The sequence below is a fragment of the Pseudopodoces humilis genome, chromosome 7 (genome assembly GCF_049639895.1).
Source record: "Pseudopodoces humilis isolate 2021_Gansu_Grassland_sample_001 chromosome 7, ASM4963989v1, whole genome shotgun sequence".
Taxonomy (NCBI): Eukaryota; Metazoa; Chordata; class Aves; order Passeriformes; family Paridae; genus Pseudopodoces; species Pseudopodoces humilis.
In genome coordinates, this window is record NC_142206.1 from 61318698 (window position 1) to 61336956 (window position 18259).

Below are 18259 nucleotides of genomic sequence, written 5' to 3' on the forward strand. Positions count from 1 at the left end.
TAAGTGGATGAACCAGCTGCATCAGAACAGGAAATGAGCATCTTTTAAAAAAAAAGGAATTAAAGTTAAGGAGAACTTGCATTACTAGTTATCAGAGAGGGAGTCTGGAAATGGGGGAAGGATTTTTCTTTTTCTTTGGGAAATGCCCAGGAAAGATCTGAGAGGTGTTTTATAATGGCAGCACCTATTTGAAGATGGTGTTATGCAGACAGGACAGGGAGTGCTAAAAGCAAGGACATGATCCTTTAGAACTTCTGGAGAAGGCTAGCAGGAGGAAATCTTGATGGAGGGAAGTGGGAAAGAGCAAAACTCAGCCAACCCCTGCTCCAGGTGCTTGTGGGCATGGAGAGCAGAGTGGGGCTGCCCCAAGTGCCCAGGCCAGGTGTGCCACAGTGGGGAACCTCTGTGTCACAGCCCGCTGGGCTGCCATGGCCCAGGGCAGGAACAGGAGCGACAGTGGGACACGGGCTGAGGGGACACAGGCTCTGAGGGGGCACGGGTTCTGAGGGGACAGCAGGGCCGGGATGGAACCTGGGTCCCATACGAGACTGGACTGCTGATTTAAAAATTCTCTGTGAGGGGATGACCCTGGAGCTCAGAGCTCTGGGATAGGGATAGAACATAAACTTTGATGACGGTGCTAAACCAGCCCTGCTGATGCCAGGGGTGATGTCCGGAAACCACTGAAGGGAGGGATGGAGAGGCCTCGGCCCTGAGGGACAGCCCGCCATGTTGTTTGCCGTCTCTATAGTAACCGGCGCGCCGGCGCCGCCATCTTGTTTACCGTCACCATAGCAACGCCCGCCATCTTGTTCGGCGTCCCCACAGCGGCGCTCCGGGCCGTGCCGGGGCCATGGCGGGCGCGGGGCGGCTTCAGGACCTGGATCTCAGCGCCGAGGAGGCCGAGCGGCTCCAGCGCGCTTTCCGCGACGAGAGGTTCCGCGCGCTGTTCGCAGAGTACGCGGCCGAGCTGACCGACCCCGAGCAGCGCCGGCTGTATGAGGAGGAAGTGGCGGCGCTGGAGCGGGAGCGCGGCGTTGAGGTGCGCTTCGTGCACCCCACGCCGGGCTTCGTGCTGCGGACGAGCCAGGAGGGCTCCCGCCGCTGCTACATCAATGTCTGCAGCAACGCGCTGATGGGGGAGCCGCGGGCCCGCGCCGAGCGCGGCGGGCAGCGCTGGGAGCTGCCCTACAGCATGGCCCCGGGCCGCGAAGAGCTGCGCCCCGCCGGCCGCCGCCGCCTCCTGTACGACGTGGTGTTCCACCCTGCCGCGCTGCGGCTGGCCGCCCGCAGCGCCCGCTTCCGCCGCCTGCTCTGCGACACGGCGCTGGAGGCCGTGGAGAGCCGCTGCGGGGTGCGGCTGGACCGCAACAACGCCACCGTCCTGCGAGGAGTCTCCTACAAAGGCGTCCCACAGGCGCCCGTCATCCGCTCCCCGCTGCCCGGCGGCGCCCCAAAGCCGCCCGAGGACGGGGAGTTCCCGCTGCCGCCCTTCCCCTTCCCTCCCGCCGCCGCCCCAAAGCCGCCCGCCGCCGGAGGCTCCTCGCCCGCCGCGCCCCCGCCGCCCTCCGGCCCCACCACGCCGCGCTGGAGCATCCGCCACCGCTCCTACGTGGACCTGCAGGACTACCGGCACAGCCGCGACTCTGCGCCCAGCCCGGTGCCGCGGGAGCTGGTGGTGACAGTGGAGCTGCCGCTGCTGCGCTCCGCCGAGCAGGCGGAGCTGGAGATCCGCGGGCGGGAGCTGCGGCTGGACTCGCGGTGTCCCGCCTACCGCCTGCGGCTCCCCCTCCCGTACGACGTGGACGAGAGCGGCGGGCGGGCCACCTTCAACAGGGCCCAGCGGCAGCTGCAGGTCACGCTGCCCGTGGTGCCGCCGCCGGGCCCGCGGGAGCGGCGGGAGGAGGCCGGGCCCACAGCCGAGGAGCCGGCGGAGGCAGGGCCGGCAGAGGCGGGCGGCGGAGCGGCTCCTCCTCCGGAACTCGGCCCTGGCGGCGCGGTCCGGAGCACGTGTGGCGGCGGGGAGCCCGGTGATCCACTCGCCAAACCTCCGACTGAGGCACTTTGTGATCCGTCTGCCCATTCCCTTGCTGAACTGCCCGTAGAACCACTCTGTGACCCGCTCGCTGATCCCGCCGAACCCTTCACTGAACCCCCCCTGGATCCAACCTCTGAACCCTTTGCTGATTCCCCCGCTGAACTCCCCGCTGAACCTGCCACTGATCCAAGCTCTGAACCCCCTGCTGCTCCAACCACTGACCCCCCCTCTGAACCCTCCGCTGATCCACCCGCAGAACCACCCAGCGAGCCCCCGGACCCGCCACCGCCCTGCTCCGGTGCCGCTTCCCCCATGGGCAGCCCCGAGCCGGCCATGCCCACGGGGGACACCCCTCCGCAGGCCTCCGAGGAGACGGCCAAGTGCCCTCCTTTCCGTGCCCGGCAGGACGAGGCGTCCCTCACCCTGCTGCTGCTGGTGCCCGGCATCCAGCCCCAGAGCCTCCACGGCGATGTGGGCACGCACCATTACAGCCTCCGCTTCTGCAGCGACACCGCTGCCTTCGCCCTCTTCCTGCGCTTCCCTCCCGCAGCCGCGCTGCTGAGCCCCGAGAGCAGCGTCAGCTTCTCTGCCCACAACGCCGTGGTGCGGCTCGCCAAGGCCCCCGGCAGCACCGGCCTCTGGGACAAGTTCAGCTTCGGCCTCGACCCCTCCGCTCTGCAGGTAACAGTGGCACCTTTGGGGTGTCACTTGCCCGAGGTGTGGCTGCTGCTCGGTGAGTGGTGTCTCAGGGAGGTGTCAGGGGCAGCTGGAAGTTGCTGCTTCCTCCGAGAGCTGCTCCAGGATGTCAGTGCGGTGCCCTGATTTGTGCGAGTCTCGTACGAGCAGCGCCATGGAGCTGACCCCTTCATCCTTGGAATTGGAATGACTTCTGCCTCCCATACAAATATTTTTCTAAGGGAAATTCTGGTGATGGATGAAAACGGTGCCTATGTCCTCTATGTCCTTAGTGTTCACTTTTAAAGCTCTGTAAGTTGCTCGTGCAGCCTGTTCACACAAAGAACGAGGTTTATGATACACCAGGCTTACACACGTGTGCATACACCCTCAAAAAGTGTAGGGACAGTGTCCCTGTGTCTGTGTTTTGGGACAGAATTCCCATTTACAGCCATTCACAGGAACACCCATTAGTTCAACCAGAGCAGAACAGCAAGCAGCAGCTGTGAACTGCCCCAGTTTTCTGGGTTAAATCTTCACCTGCTCTGTCTGAATATGATTCTAATTTAGGATTTTCTGATTTTATGGGTTGTTGGGTAGTGATGCTCCTGTGGTGGGAGAAAGTGGGGTGGCTGCATCCAGTGTCCCCAGAGGGCTGCCCGCCTTGTGACACTGTCCAGAACCACTCACACGAGTTTCGTGGGGAACCACGTTCCTCTGCGAGCTCAGACTTCCACACAGCTCCTCATGAGCAGGGATTAAAGCTGCACAGCTCTTGTGTAACCTTCCAGCCATGGGATTTGGAGTTTGGCTGGAGATGAGAGCAATAAAATCCTCTGCAGTTTGGATCACGTGCATTGGGAGTGCAAGTCCAGGAAGCTGGCAGGCTTCAAGCGTATCCACTGGGATAGACTTGGCTTGGAGCAGCTTAATTGCTCCATCCCTACAACTAGAAGTGACTTGTGGATGATTTTGAAAGGTATTTATCCAATTTGTGTTTGTGCAGCTGAAACCACGTTGAATTTCCCATTTAGCAGCCGCACACCTTTTACAACAGCAATTCCTGTGAAGGAGGAGCTGATTATTTCGGGGAAGTATCAAAGATGATGAATTTATGGAGAACCACCCACGCTGAGCTGTTTGCAGAGCATTTCCTTTGCTTTTACCGGAGCAGGAGCCTGCAAGTCTGTGCAAGTGGGGCCACAGAACACTCAGTGCTGCTGTTCACTGCTGGCATCTGGCACTGCCTGCTGCTGCCACGTCAAAAAAGCCACTGTGTAAACTCCTGCCTGGTTTCTGTGCAGGTACAGAGGCTGCCCAGGGCACTGGTGGAGCCAGTGAGATTTCCATCCTTGGAAAGGCTCAGAAAACCTGTGGATGTGGCACTTGAGAACGTGGTTTAGTGGTGAACGTGCTGGTGGTGCTGGGTTGGTGGCTGCACTAACAGAAGTTTGGTATATATGGATTTGTTATTGCAATTGGAGGAACATTTTGTGATTGAAAGTTGTTAAAAGACTACCCAGTAATGAGATTTTTGGCTTTGTGATTTATAAAAAAAAAAACTTGAATGTGCTGATTTTATTATATATTGCAAAATGTTTTGGGTGGAGTAGAAGAAAGAGATTGGGCATTAGTCATCAGCTTCCCAGCCATTCATTCACAACAGACTCCAAGAGGTTCTCCTGGCCTGCAGTCCTTTTGGACACTGAGCCTGCAAATTGAAGCAGGAGAAATAAACTGAAGTCATTCGTCCTGTTTGCTTTTCTTTTAATCTGTGCTATTTCCCCAAAGTGCCTGAGAGCTGCACTCGCTCAGACTGAAGGGAGAAAAATGAATATTTAATTAGAGCCAGTATGAGATGCTGCCTTCTGGCCATTAACCATTTGTTCCTGGTCGCTTTTCTTCTGCTTATGTTGATTTCTTCAATTTGTCTGATGCCACCTTGGGGGTTTTTCTGCCTTGAGTCTCATTCCATAAATCAGAGCTGTGGTTGTTGCACTGAGACCCGTAACGAGTCACATCAGTCACTGCAGAGTGCAGAGCCCTGTAAATAAATGCCTTTGGGGAGTTTTTGGGGTTGAGGCAAGCAGGAATTTTGTCCTGGAGCAGGAATTTTATCCTGCACCTCCCAGTCTGCTTGTTGGTCATCTCTTCTCGCACAGCAGCATTGCCAGAGGATGGTGCCTGGCAGAAGTGAATCATGGAATGTTTGGGTTGGAAGGGATCCTAAACTTCAACCAATTCCACCCCTGCCACGAGCAGGGACACCTTCCACTATCCCAGATTGCTCCAAGCCCTGTCCAACCTGGTGAATGTTTTTAACAGCTATGGAATTCCTGCTCTGCTCTATTCTGGGAAGTTGCTTCCTGCTGGAGGCCGAGGGTTGTGTTCCATGTGTTGTTTCATGGAACAGATTCCAGAGCCTGCCTGCCCAAATCATTCCCATTGAATGTTCCTTCTTGGAAGTTGGTCTGATCCACGTACTGGTAGAAGAATGAGTTGAGCTCATCCTTAGGTCACCGTGCTTGAAACAGAACTTCAAGAGCTGCTTTTCCTTTTGTTGTCAGCTGTGGCTGAATCCCTGTGCTGGAAGATGATCTATTTAGAGCTCAGTTTCCATAGATGCTGAGCAGTTGGAATTCCCACCCCAACAAGTGCCTCTTTTCAGGAAATCTTTACAGTGCCCTGCTCTTCCCTGGACTTCAACTGTGAGGAGTTTCGCTCCTTGGCCAAAGCAGAATGTCCACACTGCAGTTGGACTCGATGATCTTGGAGGTCTTTTCCATCCTCTTGATTCTATGGCTTGTTATGGTGACCAGAGATCCTATAAAAATAAAGATTCTGTAAGTTTGGTCATTGTGGGCTTAGGGTCACATATTTCAGGTGTTTAAAAGCCACCTTTTGTCGCTGCTCTGGTGCTCAGTCACTGCACCAGAGACCACAGTGCTGACCTTGCTCCAGGCCCTGTTTTTCCAGGGAATAATCTCATGACCTGAGGAAGCTGCCTGATTTCCCCACTGTCAAAATCTCTGCCCTTTGTCTCGAAATACCAGCCAAGGGCTTTGCTCTCTCCATTACTCTTCATTGCAGTTCACCCTCTGGAATCTTCCACGCCTTTTGCTTAAATCCTGGGAATTCAGGCCTGGGAAACTCCTGCATCAGAGGGTTCCCCTTCGTTTGCAGACAACACAGCCTGGGGAGTAAATGATGAAGGAAGAATGGTTGGGAGTTAAATAACCATTAATAAAATCTGTAAGCCTGCCAGGCAGGGTTTCTGAGAACGTGTCCCGGTGTGTCCTGGTTTATGGTAGTGCTGGAGCTGAGCAATTATGGAAATTGTGCCTTTGGAAAGCACTTGGAATGTCTTGGAATGTTTGGCCTCCTGGGGTTAAATGCTCGATTGGTAACAGAAATAAAAAGCAGTTTTCTGGGGGTGTACTGAGCTGCTGAGACTTGGGGGTCTCAGTTCTAGGAGTATGTGAAACCCATTTGGCAGGTAATTAATTCTGCCAGCAGTTTTGGGGTCGTGTCTGCTCCTTTTCATGGGATTAGAAAAAGACTGCTTCGTGCAGGAATTCCCTTTTGGGCTGATCCACCCTTCCTGCCCTTCTCAGAGGCCTGGAATGGGTTTGTTCAGAGGATGTGTGCTCAGTCCTCTGGTCAGTTCCCCCTGGGCTCCCCTCGCTGGGCAGGGAACTGCAGCCAGCCCATCCCTTTCCTAAAAGATCCCCTCAGATCTTAGGGAGAAAGAATATCAGGATTTAACTCACGTAAACCCCCACGGGGCTCCAGAGAACAGCAGGGAGCAGAGGAAAACAGAGGAAATATTTCCTCTGCTTTCCTATGCATTGCTTTTTTAACATTTACAGGCTGAAAAAGATTATACTGAACATTCCTGAGGAGTTCATGCTTGGAGCTGAGGCTGAGTTACGCTGTGTGAGGGATGCAAATGGGAATTTCTCAGAGATAGGGAAGTTTTGTTTAATTTTCCTGGGAGTGTTGAGGCCTCATTGCAGGATGTTCTACATGGATTTGATTTTTCTGCTTGGCACAGCCACCAGTGCCTTGTGAAGGAGATCCTTTGGAAACTTTTGTTGCTTTTTCCTTCAGAAAGCAGCTGGTAAAAAAACATGTGGAGCTGTTGGAGCAGATCCAGAGAGGCCATGGAGCTGCTGCAAGGGCTGGAGCCCCTCTGGAGCCAGCCTGGGAGAGCTGGGAGTGCTCCCCTGGAGAAGGGAAGGATCCAGGGAGAGCTCAGAGCCCCTTGCAGGGCCTGAAGGGGCTCCAGGAGAGCTGGAGAGGGACTGGGGACAAGGGATGGAGGGACAGGACACAGGGAATGGCTCCCAGTGCCAGAGGGCAGGGATGGATGGGAGATTGGGAATTGGGAATTGCTGGCTAGGCTGGAATTGCCAGATTTGCTGTGGCTGTCCCTGGATCCCTGGCAGTGCCCAAGGCCAGGCTGGACACTGGGGCTGGAGCAGCCTGGGATAGTGGAAGTGTCCCTGCCATGGCAGGGCTGGGATGGGTGGGATTTAAGGTCCCTTCCGATCCAAACCATTGTGGGATTCTGGGATGATTAAGTGCCCCCTAGAAGAGGCTGGGATAAGGTGATCTGGACTGATCCAACCTGGCCTTGGACACTCACAGAGATCCAGGGGTAGCCACAGCTTCCCTGAGCACCCTCTGCCAGCCCCTCCCCACCCTCAGAGCCAGGAATTCCTTCCCAATATCCCATCTAAATTTCCCACATCCCTTGTGTAGAGCTGCAGGTGGCAGAGTTCTGTTGCTCCTGGCACTGGGACCGTGTGGAAAAGGCCAAGGGCTGGAAGTGCCCCCGTGGGCTGTGCTGGGCTGGCTGAGCTCAGAATTAGGGCTCTGGTGGATAAATGTTTTCCTTGGTTGGAGAATCAACCAAGCATGAAACCTTGAGAGCCGTGTTGGGAAGTGTAAGACATAGATGTTTTAAACCTTTGCTGCCTTTTGTGGAGAAATCCTTCCCAGACAGCTGTTTTGCCCTCATTTCCAAGCTGTTTGGAGTTGTTGCACAGTTTCTTTGGAAGTCAGAGTTCTAATTTTCAATTTCCAAGCTACTATACAGACTTATTGTAATAGTCAGGGGTTACTTCTAAGAAGATGCTGCTGGAAACTGGGGCTGTTGAATGTAATTGTACAACAGTTTATTTTCGGTTCAGTTAATTCTGTGCTCAGCATTTCAAGACTTGGCAAGTTTTTTGGGAGGTCAGAGAAGGACAAAGAAGGAGAACACAACAAACTTATTATTTCACATTTTTCAAAGTAATCTCTTCCCCAAGCTACATTAAGGATCATAATTAGTTTGCTTCTGCTATAAAACAAACTAATTTCTGAATAGTCTTTAATTGGTAGCTGCATTTTGGGAATAACGTGACTACACAAAACAGTTATGTCAGGAAACATTATTAACCTACTGATGAAGCTCATCAAAGCTTCCTTGGAGCTGTTTAATCTTTGCAGTCATGAGCACCTTGGAAAAGTTTTCATTTCACTACAGGTACCAAAACTTTGAGTTTCAAATTCTCAGGTCTCAGAGCTGGTTTGTGCTGGGACCCCACAAATGCAGAGGTCAGGAAATCCAGGTCCTTTTTCATATTGGCATGAATTGTTGTGTTTTGACGAGAGAGGTTGTGGCTGCTCCATCCCTGGAGTTGTCCAAGGGCAGTTTGGATGGGATTTGGAGCAGCCTGGGATAGTGGAACCCATGGCAGGCTTGGAACTGGATAGGATTTAAATCCCCTCCCAACCCAAACCATTCTGAGATTCCCTGATCCTCTCATTACAGGAACCACAAAAATAATTTAAGCCTGAAATCTGTCCTGCTTTTCAAACTCACAGCCTGCGTGGGAGGTAACTCTGGATGGAAACTGTCTTCAATTTGGATAAATTAAAGCAGAATAAACCCATCTGAGTGCTGAGGGCAGCCGTGAGGGGACCGGCTCTGCGCCGTCGGTGCTGTGAGACACAAGGATGGGTTTGAATGATGAAGTGCTCTAGAAACCAAAGTCATCCCTGCTAAGGTTTATGTTAATTTGGTCTCAGTTTAGTCACAGGGAAAAATGAGTGTGTACCAAACAGCAGATGACAGTGTGTACAGGGAAAAACAAATTAAATTCGAAGTTGCTAAGAGAACATCATAAATACCAGAAAATAAACGGCTTAAATTGAAGAATTATTTTACAGGGTCATTGAAATCAGCTGCAGATGGTTGTCCTCTGTTTGCTCTGGCTTGGAAGGCAGAGCAGGCTTTAGAATAAATTCCTGAATCATTTTTTTCCAAGGTCTGTGCTCTGATAACATCTGCAGTAATATAAATGCCTTGGTGTGTGCTTCCCGTGAATGCAAAGTCTGAGTTACAGTGGCTGGTGGAACAGGCTAATGATAATCATTGACAACAAACACATCCCAGGTCTGTGATTTATGGCAGGCCACGGGGTAGGGATGGGGTAAAATGGTAAATATTTACAAAAATTCAGAGTTGGGCTGGGCTGAAACTTGGTAAAATTGGTTTGCAGTAATGAGTCAGAATTAACAGAGCAACATTACAAGTGGTTACTTTTTATCCTCATTTAAAGTACTGATTAATCATAGAATTATGGAATATCCTGAGCTGGAAGTGCCCACAGGGATCATCCAGGGCAGCTCCAGGCCCTGCACAGACACCACAACAATCCCAGCCTGGGCATCTCTGGGAGAAGTGTCCAAATGCTCCTGGAGCTCCGGAGCCTTGGGAATGTCACCATTCCCTGGGGAGCCTGGGCAGTGCTCTGGGGGAAGAACCTTTCCTGCTAATACCTCTTCCATTCAGTTTTAGTTTTTTAAACAATACTTTCTGTGAAGAAAACAAATTCTTTTGTTTTAAATTAGGATAAAATTCTCCAGAAAGGTTCAGCACGTTTGTTGCCAAACTGCTGAGTCCTGATTGCGCTGAGGAGAAGCGGGTGTCCCTCACACAGCCACGGGTGCCAGATGCAGATTCAGAGGAGAAAAAAGATTATTTTCCTCATTTTATGGAGAAAAAGAAGGATGGGACTTGGAACAACCTGGTCTAGTGGAAAGTAATGAAAGTTCCTGAAAATATCCCATGGCAGGGGGCTGGAATGAGATGAGCTGGAAGGTCCCTTCCAACCCAAACCATGATTCCCTGACTTGGATTTCAGCTGGGTCAGGAAGGCTGTGCTCTGGAAGTGCAGGCAGGGCACCAAAATCCCAAATCCCCTCCAGGAGAGGCTGAGCTGTCTGTCTGTGCTCTGTGGGCCAAACATTTCAGGGCAGAGCTGGGAATTCTCCTCCTGAGCCGCCCAAGGATCGGGTTCCGGAGCTTGTGGGAGTTTTGGTGCCGCACAGATTTTGTGTCTGCAGCCCCTGCCTCGTTCCTGTACTCTGACACCTTCCCCTGAGCTCTGCAGAGTATTTCCACAGCCTAAAGCTCTGGCAGATCCCTCTCTGGCAGGCAGGAGAGGATGCAGCACAAGGGAATAAGAATTTTAGGCTTTGCATGTAGAAATGCAAGAAATAGGGATGTTCTGAGAGGGTTTTCAGTCAGGGCAGCTCTGCTGCACTTTAATCTCTCCCCAAACCATCCCAGCATCCAGTGCTGGCTCTTTGCCTGGATTGTAATCTTTCTGGATAGAAAATGAATCCAATCCTCTGCCTTGGAAAACCAACAGTATGTCTGTTATGACTTTCCATATTGTGATTTCTAATTTAACTAGTGGAAAAAATAGGACTCTGGCTTATTTTTCCAATCCTGGTTTGTGGGGTTTTTTTTGGGTTTTTTTGGGTTTTTTTTTCAAGATGACAGTTAAATTTTGTACCTCAGACACAATGTGACATCTGGCTGTGCATAAGGCTCCATCCACAGGGGGCCAAAAATGTGCAGAATTGCCTTTTTGCTTCTCGGTCTGCAAGATGTCAGTGATAATTGAATATAACTTTCATTGGATTGACAAGAGGGTTGAACTGGACCGAGAAATTGAAAAGTGTGACTTAATGTGGAAGGTTTGCCACTTGTCCCTGTTATTTCCAATTAAATAAGGAAGGTAATTCCCAGAACCTAAACTACTCCTCTAGGTCATACTATTTTTATTGTGTCTGTCCTTAGCCTCAGCCTACACAGATGATGTAGGAATAACCCAAGGACAGGGAAAGCTCTGCAGGTCCTATGAAACAGCCCCTCCAGGATATATTTTAGGACCTTTAATTACCTGTAACTGATTTAAATCTCTAAACCTGTAGCAACACGTTTCAGGTTGTGTTTATGAACATCCTGGAAACACACCCCAGGCTGTGTCTCTGCCTGGGGATCCCTCTCCTTTTGTTTGGTTTTTTTTTCCCAACTGGTTTGGCTGCATGGAGATCAGAGCAGCCTCAGTGGCTGGGTGTGAAATGGATCCAGCCCTGAGTGTTCCAGATCTGATCTTGGAGTGAGGATCCTGCAGTGCCTCTCCAAGGAGGTGTTTGTGTTTTCCTAAAGACAGACAGGAGACAAACCCACCACAGTCTAACACCTTCCTGCTGTTAGGACAGGTGAGGATGGTGGAACCAGGTCAGTACAAATAATTTTTCAGAGAGAGTCTAAATCTCTGAATTCACCCATGGGTGAATATTCAGCCATCCAAAGAGAGAAATAGCATTTCCTTTATATTTGATACCATGCAGATTTGTACTTTGAAGCAAAATTAGCTAAGCACTGGTCTTAATTAATTTCACCTCGTTCTTTGAATGTCTGGCTTAGAATTTCTCTGTCAAGCCATGAGTGTGCTGTGAAACTTGGGAATCGCTGTCCTGGCTTTCTTTGCAGCGAGTTCTTGGCCCCAATACCCACAAAAAGAACATAACCTGCTGTTTTCTCTTTTTTTTTTTTTTAGGAAAGATTGTTTGTCAGTGAGGAGAACGTTGATGGATTTCTAGGCACTGCTTTCTGCCCTTCCCCTTGCTCCCAATCAGCACTGGAAAGGCAGCCATTAATTGAAGTGCTGGATGTTACTGAGGACAGAATTCAAATCAGGGTGGAGGTAAGGATCCAGGAGCAGCACAGGCTGATTTATGTTCTTCAGCAAGATCCTATCAAATCCCACTGGAACAGCTTTGTTCCTGTTTTGTCCTGAGGAAGAAGGGAAAACCCAGGACTGGGGTTATTTGCAAGTTAAATGTCAATTTTCAGAAGCAAAGCTTGTGTTTGTGCCATTTAATGTGACCAAAGATTGAAACCTCCTCTGTTTCATTTGGAAGATGCAGAACTGTGATCCAATAATTTAAAAAAGTGCTTTTTCCTTGCAGGAATAACTCATTCACTCAGCCTTGTACAGGTAGAGAAATCCTAGAGGGTTTTATCTGGGAAGAATCCTGCCTCATCTTTATTCAATCCATGTATTGGAATACTTGGTGGGTTCCTGTTGTGTAGATAATTAAACATGAGGCTATTAATCTTAAACACTGGTCTCAAATTCAATCCTTGTAGTTTCAGGCCTCATTCAGGTTCTTCTTCCTCTGTCTAGAGCAAGACAGGCTGTTTCTGGGATCTGCCACGGGATTAAAGTGTCCTCCTTTGGCAAAATAGATGGACAGATGAAGAAATCCAAATGTTCATTTTGTAAGGAGGAAAATGTGAGATAAAGCCCCCACGTTCACTGGGATTTCTTCATTCAAAATTCAGATGAAACTTTTCTGAAAAGAAACATAAAAAGCAGAAACAAGCAGGTCACTGCTGTGGCCATGAACTGGGGACTGCAGCTGGAGTTAATGTGTAGCTGTTTTTTAGGGAGGCAAGTTCAGATGAAACACATGACCTCTGGAACTGGGCTGGAGGCCCGAGGAGTTTCCCAAAGATAGCGGATCCAGCTTAACTTTTGCAGCTGCTGTGGGTTGGACATAAAAAAAATGAAATTCTGAGTGTTGGAGAGCAGATGAGTCTGGTTTGGGACCTAAGGGCAGCTGAGATACCTTAAATCATCACATTCCTGCTCCTCTGTGGGGCCAGGAGTTGGAGTTGGTGATTCTTGAGGGTCCCTTCTACCTCAGGGTATCCCATGATTGTGTTTTCCTTTGGGAAGGACTGACTGGTGTTTCTTGTGTTTCCTGCTGGGATGAGCAGTGGTTTGGGGGTGTGAGAAAGAGCCTGTGTCTCTGAATCCATGAATCCAGCTGCTCTTGGATAGATCCCTACCTCTCCTGACTCTCCACTGCCAGGGACCTATGAATTCCCAGCAGTTTTTTGCCAAAACACACAGTAACGGTGAAATTTGGGCAGTGCTATTTGGACAGCACCTCTCCCTTCCCGAGGCAAAGGGCAATCCCCGGATTAGCTCCGCAGTCATTCCCTAATTGCTTCCAACCTTGCACCAAGAGTTGAGATCCCCTGGCTGATTCTGTGGCTGCTGGAATTGGGAGATTTTGGGAATCAGGCTGGGTGTGCTGAGTGGCCGCTGCCCAGCGCTTTTCCTAGAGCAGAGAAATCCCTGGGAAGCAGAAGGACCTCCCTGGACATTCCCAGACAGGAGCAGGAAAACCTCAGCACCCGCTCACATGGCTTCTAGAAAGAGAATCATGGAATCACAACTCGATTTGGAACCTTTTCCAACCCCCATGGCATGGGCAGGGACACTTTCCACCATCCCAGTGGCGCTGAGCTGTTGGAGAAACAATTCTCTCCTGTCTTGGTGTGCACAGTTTGTTCCAGCTAGAAAATAATTCATTTATTTCCTTGACAGCCACAGGAACGTGATGGAGAAGGAACACTTGGCAGCTCGGGGGGAGCCCTCGCTGGAAGGACCGACAGCAACTACCCTGAAACAAAGGCAGAAACAGAGTGTCCTGCAGCCGAGGGAGGTGCTGCAGGGTCCAGCCCCGCTCCCACAGCTGGAACAATAGGAAAAGCAGGCTGTGCTTCACACCATTGTTTGCAGCATGAACCTCCTGCCACCAGTTCAGCGATTCCTGGCGGATCTGGGAGAAAGGAGCCCGATTTAGAAAGTGCTGCTGCAGCAGGACACACAGCCCCGGCCCCAGGCTCTGGAAAACAAGGAGAAGTGCCAGGGGATGAGGATGAGGATGAGGAGGCAGCCCCAGGGCTGGGCAGCAGGGCAGGATCCCCCGTGCTGCGGGAGGTGAACCCCGAGGACGGGAGCGTGCGGATCCTCCGCGATCACCGCACGCGCTGCCCCGTCCCCTTCCACAACTCTTTGCTCTACGAGCTGGATTAGTTTCATCGATTCAAGGATTTCCTTCTGTTGTTTGATGTTTGCTCTGACTTCCATGTGATGATTCCAGGGCCCATGGGTTCCCACTGAAACCAGTGCAACACCAAAACCTTCCTTAACTTAAAATTGTTAATAATTTTCTAATCACATCTTTGGCAATAATTTTACTTACAACAAAAGTTTGCAGTTGGAGGTGACTCTGAGCTCCTGGAAAAAAATGTATCTTTATTGTTTACATAAATTTTTTTATTCTCTTCCCTCGTTTCAGGGATTATTTGTATATATCCTCGGTCTAATGGCTCCCTCGGGAATTGAGCAGTAGTCATCATTTTCCAAACCTTTCATTTTGTGATAACTGCAGGATTAGACTCGCAGTGATTCTTAGCAATCAAATGAAATTTCTAATTACCCGGAGAAGTTCTAATTAGTCTCCTAGAAATAATCAACATTTATACCCTGTATTCCATCCTAGTGCTGTGCTTCAGATCTGCAGCACCCAGATATCCCCCAGCTGAACAAATTCCATTGCACAAGAACATCCTCTGGGTGCATGTCTGCTCTGAAGTATTTACAATTGGTGAAATAGATTCTCTTTATCCAGATTAGATTTATTTTTCTCAGTTTCCCTCGAACTTCAGCGTTTCTCACCCCCCTAAAGCACAATAACCGAGAGAACACATCTAATAATAAACTTCCTGTTCCCCTTTCCTCGCTGCTGAACCAACTTCTGTTTTCGTTTGAGAGGTGCTTTAGAGGAGAGTTCATTTTGCCTCATTTCAGGGCACTGCTGTCACATTTCTCTGTGACCCGTTTGGGTGTGTGGTTTCAGAGCTCAGCAGGAGCCACAGCTGCCCCAAACACCTGCCCTGCCCTCCCTGGTGCCACATCCTGCAGGAGCTTTGCTGGGCTCAGCTTAACCCCTTCAGCTTTTTGGGAGAGGTCTCGGAGTGTGAGGCACCAGCACAGCTTCAACACCAGCCCCGACCCAGCGGAACAGAACACAGAGCGATTACCTTACAAAATTTTGCTTAAATAAGCCCTGGAAAAAGAAAAAAAAAACCAGCATTTTCTTTCTCTGCCATATTTCTGTGTTCTACAAAAGCTGCTGAGGTGCTTTTGCCACAGCTGAGTTCAAAGAGGAGTGGCCTTAGAGCTGCTGCAGCATTCACAGACGGCTCCGTGGCCCCAGCTCAGCCCCTTCCCACCCCACAGCAGCAGTTTTGACACAGCTGATTTGGAACAACTTTTTCTTTTTTTAAATCCAAACAAAAGAGGTGTTGTGCCACCAATTTGCTACTCTTTTCTGCCTCGATTAATGAGTATCATTAAAAATTTAATGAAGTTAAATGCACACTGCTAGAAGGGGTGATGGCACACGTCCAGCCCTCGGGATTAAAGAAGAGAAACTCCCCCCTCCTTCCCATCCTGACTTTTTAGGAACACAAGATGACATCATCTTTTTGCTGACAATCAAGAACTTCTCTAGGCTTACAAAACAATGGAATTTTTATTTTGGCAGAACTAAAAAAATCATATATTTATCTACATCGTAGTAAAAACAATGCAATTTATTTCTTTTTTTTTTCCATCCTTCATATATTCATCAACACAGCGCAACCGAACCGGGACTCGGGGATCAGGGGCGAGGTGACCCCGGGTGGGACCCCAGGCACCACCAGAGCTTTGAAGCACCAAAAAAGATGCACTTAAAATTGTTCTCCTCCTCCTCCTCCTCCCAGCAAACAGCAGCAGGTCACTTTTTGCGTAGGGGCTGCAGCACGTCACCCGTTTCCAAAACGTGGTTGCCAAACATGAGAGATTACTATTTTGGGACACCTTTAACAAGAATGTTTATTCATATTAAAGCAGAAACCAACTCATAAATGCTGTTTATACACGTGTGTGTGCCTGGAAGAGACACAATGGAACAACTCAAGGAGAAAAGGCGGCTGCGAGGAGGATCCTCACTGGAGTCTGCGGTAACTCTTACAGAGTTCGTGGTCCCTGATGTCTCCCCACCCTCCGTTCTTGACGTGAGGGGACAGGGGAGCCATGGAGTACCTTTTACTGACGCTCATCGCCTCGGGAAACAGGTACTGTTGGTTGCTGTTCAAGAGAGAATCGATTTTGGCACTCTGGGTGGACGGTCTGCAGGATTTCTTGTGGTGCATGCCACAGTCCCCCGTGTGAAAAATCCTGGGGATTTCGGGAACCAGCACTTTCCAGAACTTTGGAAGACAAGAGACAGTCAAGTGCTGCAGAGTCCAATCCCAGTTGTAATCATCGTAGGTGCAGAAGGCGTCCGTGCACTCGATGAGCTTCTGGTAGGTGTCTCTGCCGAAGGCCATGCCCATGTTGTGCTCCGTGGACTTCCACGTCTTCATCTCCACCTTGTCGGCGCGGCCGGCGAAGCCGCCCCGCACGGGGCTGTAGGTGCCCAGCGACACGAGCTGGCACTCGGGGCACTCTCGCTGGCGCAGCGCCCAGAGCTGCTTGAGGACGTGGTAGAAATCGGGCGCCAGGTAATGATCCTCCTCCAGGAAGAGCACGGGCCCCGCGTGCTCCCGCAGCGCCCGCACGCGCTCCCACACGAAGTGCAGCTTCCACCACCAGTGGTGCTTGGTCTGAGCGAAGCGCGCCTCGCGGTAGTGCCCGAACGAGTCGGGGAACTCGGCGTTGATGCAGCCCAGGCGCAGCGCCGCCGCCTTGCCCACGTCGCGGGGGCAGTCGCGGGGGTCGTGGCCCGGGAACTCGCGCGGGTACAGCTGGATGCTGAACGGGAAGAACACCTGCAGCACCGGGCAGAAGTCCACGCGGGCCGCCAGCCGGTTCAGCTCCTCGGCCCACAGGTCGTGGCTCAGTACCAGCAGCACGTTCTCCACGCCCGCCGCCCGCCGCAGCGACTCGAGCAGCAGCCGCAGGTGCTCGGCGCGGTCGTGCACCTGCACCACGAGCACCACGTCGGGCCGCGCCGGGAAGCGCCCGGCGTTCCGCACCGGCTGGTCGAAGTTCAGGCGGTACACGAGCGAGCGGTAACTCAGCGTCGCGTTCTCGGACAGCACCTCCGCCGCCACGGCGGCCGACGCGTTGGCGACGGGGCGGCGCGGTACCGGCGGCGGGAGCTCGCTGGCCCGCGGCGGCTCTCCGGGGCTACCGGGACCGCCCCGCTGCTGCTGCTGCTGCTGCTGCCGCTGCAGCTGCTGTCGCCGCCTCCCGCCGCCGCCGGTGCCCCAAAGCGCCAGGGCGCAGAGCGCCAGCGCCAGCGCCAGCAGCAGCACCTTGCGCTTGTAGACGCGCAGCCGCATCGTCCCCGCGGGGGGGGGCCCCCTCCCCCGCTCCCGCCGCCGCCGCCGCCGCCGCCGCTCCCGCTCCCAGCGCGCGCGCGCCGCCGCCGCCCCGCGCGCACACGTTGCCGCTTCCCATTGGCCATCGCCGCGGCAGCCGCCGCCTCGCTATTGGCCGGACGAGCCGTCAATCAACTCGCGGCGCTTCCGCCGGGCTGAGGGGGCCGCGCAGCCGCCGCCGCTCTGATTGGGCGGCGCCGAGAGGGGGCGGGGCCAAAGCGTGAGGCGGGGGGCGGGAAGGGGCAGCGAGAGCCTTCGGGATTGGGAAAAAAAATTGGAAAAAAACTCTGGAAACGCAAAGAAAACCCAGGGAAACCGTCAGGGATTCCCGGGAGTAACATCAAAGAGAAGTGAATACTAGGTTTGAAAAATAGCACGTTAAAAATCATCCTGCAATGACAAGGATAAGGTGAGAAATCATTCTGGAAATGCAAGAATAAGATAAAATCATTGTAGGACTTAAAGAATAAGATAAAATAATTCTAAGATTGAAAGAAAAAATATTCTAAGATTGACAGAATAAAATAATTCTAGATTTGAAAGATTAGGATTATAAACCCATTCTTGAATGGAAAAAATAAGAAAAATCAGATTAATTAATTCTAGAATCTGAAGTATAAAATGAGTCTAAAGTTTTCAACATTAATATAAGAGTAAAATAATTCCAGAATTGCAAGAACAAGACAAGGAAACCTGGCAATTATAATATATAGCAAGATAAAGTATTTCCAGAATTGTAAGGACAAGATAAGAAAACCACCCTGGGTCGGCAAAAAAATATATATAAAATAAAACTATTCCGGCGTTGCAAGAATGACACAATAAACTCGTTCTAGAATGGCAGGAAATACAAGAAAACTTCCAGAATGGTAAGAACAAGAGAAAATAGGTATAGATTTGAAAGAAGATAAAATCTAGAATGGTAACAACAAGAAGTTTGTTCTAGGATTGTAAAAATAATTTAT

The 18259-nt window shown here is 51.2% G+C and overlaps 2 protein-coding genes across 2 annotated transcripts; one reads left to right on the forward strand and one right to left on the reverse strand.

Moving 5' to 3' along the window:
* Positions 1-80: 80 nt before the first annotated feature.
* Positions 81-15320, forward strand: DNAAF2 (dynein axonemal assembly factor 2). Its single transcript, XM_014257435.2, has 3 exons — positions 81-2719; positions 11620-11766; positions 13462-15320. Exons 1-3 carry the CDS (start codon positions 854-856, stop codon positions 13951-13953), a joined length of 2505 nt encoding a protein of 834 aa, XP_014112910.2. The 5' UTR covers positions 81-853; the 3' UTR covers positions 13954-15320.
* A 118-nt stretch (positions 15321-15438) lies between these two features.
* On the reverse strand, positions 15439-17255 carry MGAT2 (alpha-1,6-mannosyl-glycoprotein 2-beta-N-acetylglucosaminyltransferase). Its single transcript, XM_014257476.2, has one exon. The coding sequence runs from the start codon at positions 17253-17255 to the stop codon at positions 15915-15917; it is 1341 nt and encodes a 446-aa protein (XP_014112951.2). The 3' UTR covers positions 15439-15914.
* Positions 17256-18259: the final 1004 nt, after the last annotated feature.

Coding starts and splice junctions, on each gene's coding strand:
- DNAAF2 (XM_014257435.2), top strand. CDS start 854: ATGGCGGGCGCGGGGCGGCTTCAGGACCTGGATCTCAGCGCCGAGGAG. Junction 2,720..11,619: donor TCGACCCCTCCGCTCTGCAG/GTAACAGTGGCA, acceptor TTTTTTTTTTAG/GAAAGATTGTTTGTCAGTGA. Junction 11,767..13,461: donor GAATTCAAATCAGGGTGGAG/GTAAGGATCCAG, acceptor TTTCCTTGACAG/CCACAGGAACGTGATGGAGA.
- MGAT2 (XM_014257476.2), bottom strand. CDS start 17,255: ATGCGGCTGCGCGTCTACAAGCGCAAGGTGCTGCTGCTGGCGCTGGCG.